Source organism: Hemiscyllium ocellatum, chromosome 15, assembly GCF_020745735.1.
Source record: "Hemiscyllium ocellatum isolate sHemOce1 chromosome 15, sHemOce1.pat.X.cur, whole genome shotgun sequence".
Classification (NCBI taxonomy): domain Eukaryota; kingdom Metazoa; phylum Chordata; class Chondrichthyes; order Orectolobiformes; family Hemiscylliidae; genus Hemiscyllium; species Hemiscyllium ocellatum.
In genome coordinates this window covers 42,395,172-42,409,662 of record NC_083415.1, presented here as the reverse complement: position 1 = coordinate 42,409,662, position 14,491 = coordinate 42,395,172, and the positions used below count along the sequence as shown (strand labels likewise).

At 36.6% G+C, this 14,491-nt stretch overlaps 1 protein-coding gene and 1 long non-coding RNA gene across 6 annotated transcripts in view; one reads left to right on the top strand and one right to left on the bottom strand.

Moving 5' to 3' along the window:
• Positions 1-14,491, top strand: part of LOC132822964 (uncharacterized) — a 34,794-nt gene that overhangs the window by 4,330 nt on the left and 15,973 nt on the right. Inside the window, exon 3 of one of the 2 annotated variants that reach the window (XR_009645485.1) lies at positions 5,470-5,676. The exons of the other annotated variant lie outside the window; for it this stretch is intronic. This is a non-coding gene — a long non-coding RNA (uncharacterized LOC132822964). Of the gene's footprint in view, positions 1-5,469; positions 5,677-14,491 lie in introns of those variants that run through there. 2 annotated transcript variants of the gene reach the window in all.
• The window catches only part of LOC132822963 (DNA (cytosine-5)-methyltransferase 3B-like), a 289,466-nt gene continuing 279,959 nt past the window's right edge, over positions 4,985-14,491 (bottom strand). For all 4 annotated transcript variants that reach the window (XM_060836414.1, XM_060836415.1, XM_060836418.1 and 1 more), the window contains one exon: positions 4,985-5,601. In XM_060836414.1, the coding sequence (XP_060692397.1) occupies positions 5,460-5,601 (142 nt within the window). In that variant the 3' untranslated portion in view covers positions 4,985-5,459. The remainder of the gene's footprint in view (positions 5,602-14,491) is intronic.

Genomic DNA, 14,491 nt, shown 5'->3' with positions numbered 1-14,491 from the left:
TTGCATGAATGTCGTCCCACCTACTTCCAGAATGTTCACTCTTAACTCTTTGATATAATATGAGAGTTAATATTAATGTCTAGAGAGATATTCCAATTTAATCTTTTAACCTTGCATCAAGAGCACTTAAAGAGCAACTTATTATCCAGAGATTCCAAAACTCTAAGTCAGAACCCTTACTGGAGTTGCAGAAATTCATTTGCTGGAGCAAATGTCCCCCTCCTCTGAAGCAGCATTGATGTCTGTGGAGAGACAGTGCCCAGTCTGAAAATTCTAATGAGACAGCCCTGAAGCCTTTGGATTGATACACCCAAACAGCAAGGGTTAGATGGTGAGCCCAAAATGTCCTTTAACATTAGAATCTGTTTTTAACAGTGCAGGTTGCTTCTGTACTAGTGTGCCAGTAGTTACTCTTGACTGACGAGGGGATAAAGTGGAAGATCACAGATGAACCAGGATGCTGAGTGCTGGCTTCAAACTTTACTGTTTTTTTGTTCCTGTATGTCTGATGTGCAGGCTCCTTATCCCTGAATAGCAACACTGATTTACCAGACACCAACCAGACAAAAGAGGGTGGAAAAGAAATGGAGATGCTGAGTGAGTGTGAGAGAGTTGGGAAGAAGAGTTGGCTGACTGAGTGATTGAATGGTGGTTGGGAAAAAGGAGTACTAAGTGAATGAGGGTTGGGAAGAGGAGTTTTTCTGCTTCAATTCATGGGACATTAGCAATTGCTCATCCTTAGTTGCCTTTGAGAAGGTCGTAATGAATTTACTTCTTCGATGGCTGCAGCTCTTTTGGTGTAAGTAGTCACACAAAGCTGTTTGGGAGGGAGATCCCCAATTTTTGCCCACCCACAGTGAAGTTGGCATGCTGTCTGACTTGAAAACATAGCTTTTGGGATTATCTAATTTAATTCCTGAAATTAATATTACTGAACAAAAGTTCATGGAGGATATAGTATCTGAAAACAAAATCATGTCTTGAAAGACAGACATTTTATTCTAAATCTCTCCCAAGAGAAAACATCCTTCCAAAATTCTAACCAGACCCCTAAAGATCTTTTATTTCAATGAGATCACATCTCATTTTTCTACAGTATTTTCCATTCAATCTGTTCGGATATATTACAACACTACTCTGGGGCAGGTGAGACTTGAACCTGGACCTCCTAGTTTAATGGTAGGGTCACTACCACTGTGCCACAAGAGCTCCCTCAGTTTTCTAAACTTTAATGATATTAATATAATGAACAATCAATCTACCTTTCTTCATTAAATAAGCCGATCATCCCAAGAATAAGTCTTAGAGTATATTTAAGCATTAGTTGGCTTTTTCAAATCTTAATAACCATCTCAAACAAAGGGAGGAAAATTATTTATTGTAAACAAACAAGCAGTGCTACAATTTGTACCTCAACCTCACATACAGGGGATACAGTTAAATCCTCTTTACCATATATTAAAGTGATAGGTATGCATGCCAAAACAAAATTTTTATACTGTCACATTTTCACAATGGAAACACTTTGTATATGTTTAAAACAAAAAGCATTAAGATTTTTACATAAAGTAATCACAATTTTGAAGTGTTGTCATGTGGGTCATCACTACAATGTTTTTTATAGGAAAGCTTACTTTGAAACAAACCATGAAACAGAAATGATTTCATGTACAGTAGCTGCACCATATTATATACTTTATATGTTGTAAACAGTGTTGACTTTAAATCAACCAAGTATGGAGAGATGAGTTCAAGTACAGTAAAATTAGTTCCACTGATATTTTTGTGCTTAACATGCACATGTTAATGTCAGCATCAGAGTTGCCAAAAAAGGGAATCATAGTTTTTTTAAAAATATTGATGAAAAATATAGTGGACTGATTTAAAATATACAGTCACACTATTTCTACAACTTTTTCACTCTAACTGTCATGTTTCACCATCTAAAAATTATTTTTGTATATGCCAATTAGAATCACTTAAAAATGAAATGCAAGTGTTCAAGTGTTTGTTGCAATGCAATAGTGCTTCTGGATTCTGTAAAGAGAGAACTCAAAATAGTATTCAGAATTGATCAGTAAGTTAGTGATGGTTCTTCACAGCTAATGCTTTGTGTTTAATTTTGCCTAACCTGATTATTAACTTTGATGTTATTGATTCCAATAAAGACTTGAAATTTGGTCTTCTGAATGAGGTAAAGACCTTGCAGAGAGAATTATAAAATGTCCAGTTAATGCTGTTAGAATATAAACATTGCTTGTCTTACAGGCCATTAGTGCAAGTTTCATTTAGCATTCTATTAATATGAGATGTTTTCTGTGCATTTTAGATATAATTTTAAGATGTAATTTGCAGATTATAATTACCATTCATGGCCTTTAACTCAGTGGAACAGGGTAGTCAAAATTACCACGAAATTAACACAGAAGATTGATTACCACCATCTCAGCAATTCCTTGAACATTATTATTAATACTTTTTAAGTGGAATTTAAAAGCACAAGTAAAGGTCCTTACCGAAAATGCAATTTTATAAAATATTCAATTTAAAATGAATTCCACTAAAAAGTCCTTTAATTTAAATAAGCATATTATCCTCATTGAGTTAGGATATTGCTGTTTAAAGTTAACCTAAATGGTCAGAGAACTATTTTCCTTCACAGCTAATCCAAATCCTGTTCTTACGCATATATGTATATTTCTAAAACATGTCATTAACAGGAACTTTGGCAGACTTTCTTCTAGTTAATCCTGGAATTTTGGGCCTAACTGTAACATTTCAGCAACTATAAACTAACTCAATACTGTTATTTGAATACAGTTCAAGCTAAGCAATGGTCTGATTTGTAGTTATCTTTGCCTGTCACTATCACCATAAATTAGCTGTTCTTAGCTCCATTTTGTTTTGGTTGCTGCAAAGGTTTGTTAATGGGAGGAAGGAAAACCTCAGTAGATGCTGTTCAAGATAGAAATGTCTGTATGTACTTTTTACTAACTAATGTAATCATATTCCAGAAAAACAATAACTTTGTGATTGTTCTAAATGGTTAATTTTTTCCTTGCTAATTGTCTCCCTGTCTTATATTTATTAATAGTTCCTTTCTGAGGTATGATTCCATTGTACCTTGTCAAAGTGAGGCTCAGCAATGAATACTGGCAGGCTAAACTTGCCATGCATAGAGGTGAGGATCATAGTTGAGCCTGATCCTGCCCTCATTCAACCAGCCCATACATGCCCGAGTCACTGTATTGCAGTCAGGAAAACTAATTCGATACGAAGGATATAATTTGGGACCTGTAAGTCTGCATGGCTAAGTTTCTCCCAGGATAAATTAGTTAAATTTTCAGTGATCTATAGAGTTCTTTTCAGCACCTATTTTTGCAAATGTAATGCAAACATAACATACTTTTTATAGTAATTCTTTAGTGAAGTCAGTTATTTTTCTCGTCAATTGTTATAAATGTAGGAGGGAGAATGTGCACAAAATAATTATTTCTATTAAATGCAGATTATCATTTAATTGGAGGGATTTTCATTAACTAAATGTTATAGCAGTTGTCAGATGTTTGTAAAGTGAACTGTGAAATGTAATGGAACTGAATTATAACTTGGTTTAAATTTCATGTTAAATGTCTGTGCTACTGACTTAGCTAATGTTAATTTTGATCATTTTACATCCAAAGTTTAATCCCAGTCAAGATTATTATACAAAATTTAGCTGTTGATTTTTCTTTCAAAATCTGAGAAAAGCATTTGGTGATGATATTAGAATCCACAGTGCAAAGTCTCCCAAGCTTAGGTATTGAGTTGGTATTAGATTTTGAAACCTTACAAATAGAGATTGAGAAATGACAATTTTACACAGGTGATAGCAGAAGTGTGCTTTTAATGTTGGGATTAATACTGATTGTTGAAAAAAAAGTAAAAGGTACATTTTCCTGGGAAATGATCTTCTATACTTAACCTAAAAAAAATCTTTAAATCTGTAACTAACTGAGAAATGTTCCAAATTAGTCTGGGTTCCTAAATTGGAAAATGATCCCATTTCCAACACACACACATCTCACTGTGAAGCACAAAATTTCACAAAAAGAATGAAAAAAAACGAGAACAAATGTCCTAGTTGAAGTCAGTAAAAGACCAATGTGATATTGCTTAAGAAAATACTAAATCGGCTTGTCTTTGCAATTTAATAATGTGTTGTTGTACTGCATTAGAATGATAAGATTCACATTACCAGCTATGATACCTCACATTGTGAGTTATTTACTTTGGTATATTGTTGGTAGGAAGTTTGGAGCAAAGCTGTGATGCTTCTCAACAAGAGGAAGAAAGAAACTGGAGGCTAAAAATCTTATCAGATATCTCAATAACAGTTTTGTCTGAGGCAAGAAAGCGAGTCCCATAAATAATTCTGTGCATGCACAGCAAAAAAAATAGATAAGATATTGAGTTTAAAACATAAAATGTAACATTGTATTTTACTTGCTCTCATTGAATTTAAAAAAATCTTAAGTATGACATTAGTACAATCTTAGTATGATCACAGTCCATTTTTAGCTCCATACATTTTTAAAGATGCATATGGAGCAGGGAAAAAAAACCACATCACCAACAAGACGTATGAACTGACTCTCAGACTATAAGTTTGACTGAATACTTGTCCAAAGCTATGGTGAAACTTCTTATCACATCCTCCATGTTTCAACTGCTTTGATTTAAACTTATACAGTTTTCCATTTTTTTTTTGCTCATTTACACATTTGTAGCCCTTGCTAAAGTACAAAACATTTAAAAAATTAAACATTATATCATGATTATTCACTGACTACATACATAAACAGGTTACAGAAAGAAAATACACTTGTCTGAAATGTAAGTAACTATATACTAAAATACTGCTTAAACAGAACATCAACTTCAACATTTTTGAACAATGGTTTTTAACTACACCATGTTATTTTTATGACAATCGTTTCATGTTTTACTATTCATCTATCAAAATTCAGCTACAGGTATGTATTATATAACAATAAAATACTATTTTAGGTTGTAAGTTGAAAATCTAAAAGGTAGACAATAGCACCATTAAGACTTCAAAGCCCTTAAAATCCCATAAAATGAGTCACTACAAAGTACACTAGAAAACTGTGAAGTATAATCTTCACACTAATAAAACCACAGCTAAAAGTAGCAATTGTCTTTTCTTTGTATAAAAGATGAGATTACAAAAGCTAAAACAACTATGGTAGGTGCGTTTGGTACCTACCCTGTCCTGAGTTGTGACTGTGAATAATGGCCACAGTATCATAAATGTACAGCATGCAACCTTCACAATAATGCCTTTCAAATTTCTTGTATCACAGTATACTAATATGTTAAAACTAGCCTGAATTTGTTTTACGACTGATCATTCTTTGTAAAAGCACCTTTATATTCCTGAAAGGCATCATACTGAATCATTCACAGGCAAAGTAATCCTTCAGTGGTGCAAATAGGTGGCGAATGACAGGCACACTCCATGACCTTCCAAGAAGTTTTTGTCGGGCTCCTCGTCCCATATTGGACACATCTGTGTAATGTACTGGGAAGCCAAAGATCCTGCAAGTCAAGAGTCAAACAGCATTAAAAGTTTCTGTTGAAAACATGCAAAAAATACTTGTTTTACTGAAATAAATGTGGAATTAGAAAGATTATCTTCTCAAAACTGCTGTGTCATTAGACCAGGTGTTATTTACCCAATCATAATGTCAATTACAATTAACTAGCCTGAATATTTCACACCCAGCATCAAAATTTTGCATTTAAATAAATTTATTCAAGGAAGAAAAACAACTCAAGATACAACAGGTGGATTATCAACATAGCATTGGATTTTGTTTTGACACTGAAGGCTGCATTTTATGGGACATGTGGGCTTATTGTTCAACCCCACAGAGGTTCACTCATCCCAAAAACACCTGCCCTGCAGCCATACCTCGCTGCTGGGTCAATTGTTTAAAAGTAGTTGGAAATCCTGACCATGGTTCTCACTTGTTGATCCAATTGGGTCACAGCCTCATCCTTTTCCAGCAAGCCAGCACTCGATAAAGGCTACTGTTAGGACCACAGGAAGGAACCTGAAGTTCATCATAGTTGACAGGGAAAGGTAAGTTCTAATATATTAGGGCAGATAGGGATCTTACAGCTTAGGGAGCTGGGTGGTGGGCTGGATTCTGTCAACAGGATGTGGAGAAAGAAGCAGGTTGACCCATGTATAGACAGCACTCCTGAATTGTGTGCAGCCTTTTTCTTTTCTGCTTTTCCTCATGCAGACTATTATAAATAGTTCCCGAACTCCTGCTCATGTCAACCCTATTGTAGCATGGGAAGCTTATTTATTGGGCCGCCAGGTTTGGTATTTAAATATGCCAGGTGGTCTTTTATTTGCTTGTGGAATGTGGGTATTGCTGACTAAGCTAGCATTTATTGCTTGTCCCTGGTTGCCCTGAGAAGATGGTGGTGAGCTGCCTTTTTGTACCACTGCAATCTGATTTTGGTGCTAGCCTACACACATGGTATGTTATGGGATCAACAGGAAGGTGTGAGCTTTCATAAAATTTGGCACAGAGATTCATAAAGCTGTTGGGCAAAGTAGTAGGTTTTAATAAGCATTTTATAGAATACAGACAGAAGTTTAGGGAAAAAATACCAAAGCTACAGTAATAGATTTTAGCCATTTGCCCAGAGGAAATTGAGGTTTGAGGTCAAATTTCAAATTAATCCCAATCCATAAACTTTTGATCGGGGAGACAGTGGCAGAGTGGTAGTGCTGCTGGATTAGTGTTCTAGACATGAATACTGGAGATACATGGGTTCAAATTCCACCATATCAGCTGGTGGAATCTAAATGCAATAATTAAAATCTGGAATTGAAGCTATTCATCATTCATGGTGTCATTGATTGTTCCAAATACTCATTTCGTTCACTCATGCCCTCAACCTGGTCTGGCAGTGTGGTTGACACAACTGCCTTCTAAAATAACTTGTGGTTTTCACAGTTTATTTAAAAATTATTAGATTTTGATGCTTAAGCAAATAAACTAGTTATTATTTATCACATTTACATATCAGTTTGAAGTAAATTAAAACTACTCAGCAGCAAATTTGCTACTAAAGCTTGAAAAATGAGTCTTGTGAGATTGCTGTTTGTTTTTGTTTTTGAAACAAAACAGAAAACCAACAGTTTCATTTTTGCCCCAATGTTAAAGGGTTAGTGTAGATGCAGAGATTAACAATAATAAGCTGTATATTTCCACCCCTCTCTTATTTACTTTTCCGAACTATAGGCCCACGTTTCTAGGGCCTGTGATGCCATGTTTTGAGATTGATGTGACAGTAAAATTGGAAGAGCTGGAAAAGAGAAAGTGCTTTGGTCAGGCTCTGTGACAGTCTCCCATTGGTGGCTTGGACTTGCATTGGCTGGCTGCACACTGGCATTTTCAACTGGCAAAGCAGCAGGTTAGGGGTCTACCAGCTTCAAAAATTGTGCCACTGGTGTAATGACGACACTATGTGTTCCGTATCATCTACCCAGTGAGGTTTCTTCTTCAAGGACAGAATAAAATGCTTCCCAAACTTTTCCTCACTGTGATCCCACATAGAGGCTTGAAAATAGTCATAACCCATCAGTGATAGCTTTAAGAGCAGGGTAGCAAGGCTGTGAGAGGTAACGTGTTAGAAAAGGAGCTCAGTTAGAAATTTGTTGGAGCTCTATCAGACCCCAAAATTTCAACTTGCAATTCCACTTGGGATCCTGACCCCATTTAGGAAGTCCTAATAACTTGATGTCTCCAAAAGCACTACCAAATTGAAGCTCTTACAGTTATCAACTGGCTCAATCTTCCCATTACTGTGGAAATTATGTCAACTCCGACAATGTGTTCCCTGTAAAGACTGATTCTGTCCACTATCATGTATAGGGAATGCCTGCACTTAAATTACTAGAATAGATTTTCATGTGCTACATACAAACAACGTGTGAATGTTTGCACTGATCTTGTAATCATTTGTATACTTGAACTCTTCATCTTGGGAAAGATTGAACTCTTCATCTTGGGAATCACAGTCAGAGGAGAGAATTTTAAAAATTATCATTTAATTTGACCATCTTGTTAATTTGGTTTTGGGAGGATTTTAGACACATGTTGTATAATTTGTACTAGGCCTATTTATTTTTCAGCTTCAAGCAGTTGTTAAAATGCTAGTGGGGGAGGAATGTCTCAACGCTTGGCAACATTCCACTAACAACCACTATGAACAATCATTTGGTTTTGGACAATTAGGGTCTAATTTCCAGATGATTACACACAGTTAAGTTTTTGCTCATTTACATTTCAAAGCTCTGCATAAACTAGATATTGGTTGATAATGAAACAGATTCAAAATTGAGATTTGATAACAAAACAACTGGTCTTTTTCTAAAACTTGTATAATCCAATCATAACCAAAAAAGACGCACGGGTTATTTCATGCTCTGTTGAACAAATCTATATAAATAGAAACACTTTCAATAATTACACAATATGTAAATTTGATATTACAATTCGGTAATAAAACTGCCTACGTCTCAATATTTTATATACTTCAATTAAATCTTTTGACCTGCTCTGTTCTAAAGAAAGCAACTTTAGCCTATCTAAGAACAATAGGCTGGAGAATTTCAACGTATTTGACAATATCTGTGAAGAGAGAAAAAGAGTGAATATTTGGAATTCAATCCGACTCCTCTTCAATCGAAGATGGCTGATATAGAGTGTAGTAGTTTGATCACAATGGGACCATTCTTTAAAGGTTAGAACATGACTTTAGATGTTGATATAACTCCCCAGAGCCTGGCCACCATTAACAAGGCACAAATCAGAAGTGCGGTGGAAATTTTGACATATGTTTGGATGGGTGCAGCTCCAACAAAACCGAACAAGCTTCACATCATCCAGAACACAGCATTCCGCTTGACTGGAAACACCTTTAACATTCATTCCCTTCACCACCTATGCAAAGTGGCTGAACTGGGGATCAGCTAACTTAATTGGGTGGACTGCTGGTTTGTCATTCACAGTAATGCCAACAGTGCAGGTTCAAATTCTATATTGGCTGAGGTCACCATAAAAGGTCTCACTTTCTAAACCTCCCCTCACCTTGGCATTCATAAACTTCAGGTTAAACTCACAACCTGTTGTGTCTATCTCTCTCTATATCTGTGTGTGTGTGTCTTTCTCTCTCTGTCTCTCTCTCTCTCTCTCTCTCTCTCCAATGGCAGATCTGCCCTCCTGTTCTCTGGAACTTTGGTGACAGCAGTGCATACCTTCTCCAAGATGGTTGTTGCAACAATTCACCAAAAGCCCTGAATAGCAGCTTCCAAACTCAACTTCCACCAAATGAAAGAATGATCCCCTCCAAGACAGACACTATCCTATATTACTGTTCTTTCACCGTCACTGGTTCAAATCCTGGAACTTGTTTCCTAACAGCACTGAGTATACCTCCACTTTTGCAGCTTACTATGGCCTCCACAACATAAATTAGGGATGTGTAATAAGTGCTGGCCTAGCCAGAAATACCCACATGCAATGAACAAATATTTTTAAAATAACTCAAACATTTAAGTTTTTTTAATGTTTGTCAAATAATGGTTCAGCAGGATTTATTAGAGATTCAAAAACCAAGCAAAAGGTTTTACAATTGTATTATGTTTTAAATAGGCTATGCAATCACTTGCATATAGTATTCTCATGAATGAATTCATGAGAGCAATGAGGGATAAATTCAGGGAATGTAGATAAATGAATAGATAGGCAGGCAGGTAAACTGCAAGGCACCTTGAATGGACGAATGGAACAGGAGGGCTAGGAATCACATGGGCTAAATGATCAGAACACGAGGATTGGCTGAAAGGGACTTGGGAAAGCAAGGCCTTGTGGCATGAGCAAGCAGATCGGTTAACAGAGATTTGGATTGAAGCATTTGAATTTAGCAAGTAAACTACTCAGCTGAATGGATTAACATTTAGCAATCATGTCCACATTTCATAGAGCTCTTAGTAGCCTGTTTCAACCTGCCCACAGTCAGCTGTACACCATTCTTGATTGTATCTTCTTTACCTTTTCTCATCACCTATTTTCAGATTTTATACTGCACTAATCCTGCAAAAGTATTTGTGATGGTATAGTTGACAATAAAAATACCTAATTAAAAATAGCATCAGGTGATGAGAACACTGGATGAAGTTGTTGGATTTTCACTGAGGGAAGTGGATGAGATATAAGGGGAGGAGTTGGCTACGGGCCTGGGCAAATTGAAAGTGAGCAGACTTGCAAAGGCCTTTATGGCAGACAAAAATGCTGTTAAACAGGTCAGAAATAACTTCAGGTGGATCAAAGCAGACAACGAATCTTTCAAAATTTGACGACAAGCAACTCTGAATAGGAGACAGGCAGATCAGAGTGAAGAATTGCAGCTGATTTAGGTCAGACTTTAGAATAGCTGAGTTGATGTGGGTTCCTTCAAAGCAAAACTGGATGTACTGTTGTAACTTTAGAATGTTCAGGGAAAATCAAGGGGATTTATCATAACTGGCATGGATAGCTGCCAATTGGGAGGAACAAAATTATTTAAGAGGGGGCAAAACTAACAATGGCATCCCAGCAGTTGGATCTCTCATAAAGCACTTAAAAGTTATTCGGAAGGCTCACAAAACTGAAGAGAAAACTTTTCTCAGTATTTTAGTACAATGTATATGCATATCCATGTAAGAAAATTCATTTTATTTTTGAGTTTAATTTTTTGGAGATTTCTGATAATAACTTACTTTATCTGTGAAATTAAAATTAAAGATCAAGCTGAAAAAACTTCCTAAAATTATTTGTGACTTGATCACCCCCTACTATTCAGTATTCACATCACTGAGTTTCAGTGAAGGCTCAATGAGTGAACCTCTTATCTTGAATTAGAAGGTTGTAATTCAAGTTCCACTCCAGAGCCCTGCACACAAATATCTAGTCTAGCACTCTAGTGTTAGTACCGTGAGTGTTGCACTATCAGCTTCCTGCAAAATAAGTTGTTAAACTGATGCTCTGTCCTTTTTATTGAAGAGGAGCAGCAGAATTATCTCTGGTGTCCTGGAAAATAATTATTTATCAATCAAAGTATTTTTAGCACAACAATGACTATCCTTTAAAAGTACTTCACAAGAGATAAAGCATTTTGGGATGTCCTTAGCTCATGAAATGTAGTATATAAATGCAAGTTTTCCACTTCATTTCTTTCTTGGTAATATGTCCTTTGAGGTTTTTCTTGTTCATCCTTGCCTCATCCCTCTCTTAGTTCTTCTTTTGTTTCTGTGCATCTATAGTATGTTTTATTTTATCATGCATTGTGTTAGAGTTTAATTTTGCATTTCCTTTTTTGTCTTCTTAACTGTATATTGTACCTCTTTCCTAAACTCAACTGGATCACTCGAAAAATACAGAAGAGATTTCCAATTAAGTCACTAGTTGGAAGAATGCATCTAACAGGCAAGATTGAGCAGATTACAGCTCTTTTCACAAAAGAAAAAAAAGTAGGCTTGTTATAGAGACCTTTACAACTGTAGTGGTTTAATGTGTAGAAGCTGTTTCCACTTCTTAGCAAATCCAGAAAAAGGTTAAATATAAGATAGCATTCTCAGATCATATAAAAGAACTTGAAGACATTTCTTGACATAAATCATATTTGCCACATGTTTGAAAATAGCACTGACAGGGAGGCCTGATGCATACATTGATGCAACAATAAAGAACTTTGACAAAGGATAGAAAAAAGAAGATTACAGTTCAACAACTCCTGTGGATTGTAAACATAAGTATTGACCAATTGTATAATGCAATGCCATTGATTCTAAGAGAAATATATGTTGTCAGTCCAGGAATGATAGGTATCAAAAAATTACACAAATTTATCACTCAGTTTCCTTTTGCTATTAACTTGTTTTTAGTGGCCATTCACTGAATACAAAACATTTTGATTGATTATTTACATATAATTAATCAACCAGATATTTGATAAGATTGATTCATTTATTGCCCTTCTTAATGGAAGGTGGGTCTTGAAATATAATGATGCAGGATCATTTTACAAATGCACCAAAATATCAAAAACCTTCAGTATAGCATATTTTCATCTAAAAGTACATTACTTGGCAAATATTGAGATGCTGAAAGAGGCATTCAGGATCCATATCTAAAATAGGTACAAAAGAGTCTAATTAACCTTTCCACATCCTACTCTTATCCAACAAGTTTACTCCGAATGCATTGGTGTTTGGACAGCATCATTCAGTAAAACAACGCATGTGTGAAGCTTAACTCTGGCTATATCAGCAATCCACTGATCCAAAGTTCATGTATTCAACCCTAGAAGGGAAGCCATGTACAGTGGTGGGCTGGGTGAAAGGCCTACCTGAGCATTATAGCACTATTGAAGTCTTTTTTTAAAAAACAATAAAGCAAAATGGCCCACAAGCCCTCCTCACCCTATACATCCATTCACCCTTACATACTCCCACACCAACTCACCATTTCATGTCCCCATCTGCCTCCCGTGGCTTTTGATACCCTCCATGCCAACCTATGTCCCTGGACCCATCCATGACCCCTCATATATTCCCATATGCTAGCATCTGTCCCTCTACCATGGCAATTTATAACCTTCATGTCATGTAATGCCTTCCTATGCTAAGTGCATGTCAATTTATGCAAAACTAATCCCACTACCCTTTGTCCTTAGTCCGATATGCTAACTCACCCAGTATTCAGGAGAAAGTGAGTACAGCACATGCTGGAGATCAGCGACAAGAGTGTGGTGCTGGAAAAGCACAGCAGGTCAGACAGCATCCATGAAGCAGGGGTATCGATAGAGAATTGATATTTTGGGCATAAGCCCTTCATCAGGATTCACTCTGTATCCTTTACCCAATATTCAGCATCGGTAAACCTCAGGACCCATGATGAGATAAAATAATATTCACTAATGAAAGAAACCATCTCATTGATAAAAATCAAACTACTTTTAACTTCCGTTAATTTTTATGAACCCCATTGTTCCACTTCAAAGGACTTAGAACCACTTAAAGAGGGAGCTGCCAACCAAATTGATAGGCATCTCACTGGGCAAATGAAAGTTTGTGAAATCAGCTATGAAATACCAAATTATTATCAATAACCCCATGCTTATATCAACATACAAAGTAAAGTAGAAAGTAAAATGACCTAAAGAGAGAGCTCAGAAGAGCCAAGAGGAGACATGAGAAGTTGTTGGCAGATAGGATCAGGGTAAATCCCAAGGATTTCTATAGGTATTTAAGGAGTAAAAGAATGATGAGAGTAAGATTAGGGCCAATCAAGGATAGTAGTGGGAAGTTGTATGTGGAGTCAGAGGAGATAGGGGAAGCACTAAATGAATATTTTTTGACAGTATTCATTCTAGAAAACAACAATATTGTCGAGGAGAATACTGAGATACAGGCTACTAGACTAGGTGGGATTGAGGTTCACAAGGAAGAAGTATTAGAAATCCTGCAGAATGTGAAAATAGATAAGTCCCCTGGGCCAGATGGGATTTATCCTAGGCTCCTCTGGGAAGCCAGGGAGGAGATTGCCGAGCCTTTGGCATTGATCTTTAAATCATCATTGACTATAGGAATAGTGCCAGAAAGCTGGAGGATAACAAATGTGGTTCCCCTGTTCAAGAAGGGGAGTACAGACAACCCTGGTAATTATAGACCAGTGAGCCTTACTTAAGTTGTTGGTAAAGTGTTGGAAAAGGTTAGAAGAGATAGGATTTATAATCATCTAGAGAAGAATAATTTGATTAGGGATAGTCAGCACGGTTTTGTGAAGGGTAGATCGTGCCTCACAAACCTTATTGAGTTCTTTGAGAAAGTGACCAAACAGATAGATGAGAACAAACCGGTTGATGTGGTGTATATGGATTTCAGCAAGGCGTTCGATAAGGTTCCCCACAGTAGGCTATTGTACAAATTGCGGAGGAATGGGATTGTGGAAGATATAGCAGTTTGGATCAGTAATTGGCTTGCTGAAAGAAGACAGAGGGTGGTGGTTGATGGGAAATGTTCATCCTGGAGTCCAGTTACTAGTGGTGTACCGCAAGGGTCCATGTTGGGTCCACTGCTGTTCATCATTTTTATAAACGACCTGGATGAGGGTGTAGAAGGGTGGGTTAGTAAATTTGCAGACGACACTAAGGTCAGTGGAGTTGTGGATAGTGACGAAGGATGTTGTAGGTTACAGAGAGACATAGATAAGCTGCAGAGCTGGGCTGAGAGGTGGCAAATGGAGTTTAATGCAGACAAGTGTGAGGTGATTCACTTTGGTCGAAGTAATCAGAATGCAAAGTACTGGGCTAATGGTAAGATTCTTGGTAGTGCAGATGAGCAGAGAGATCTCTGTGTCCA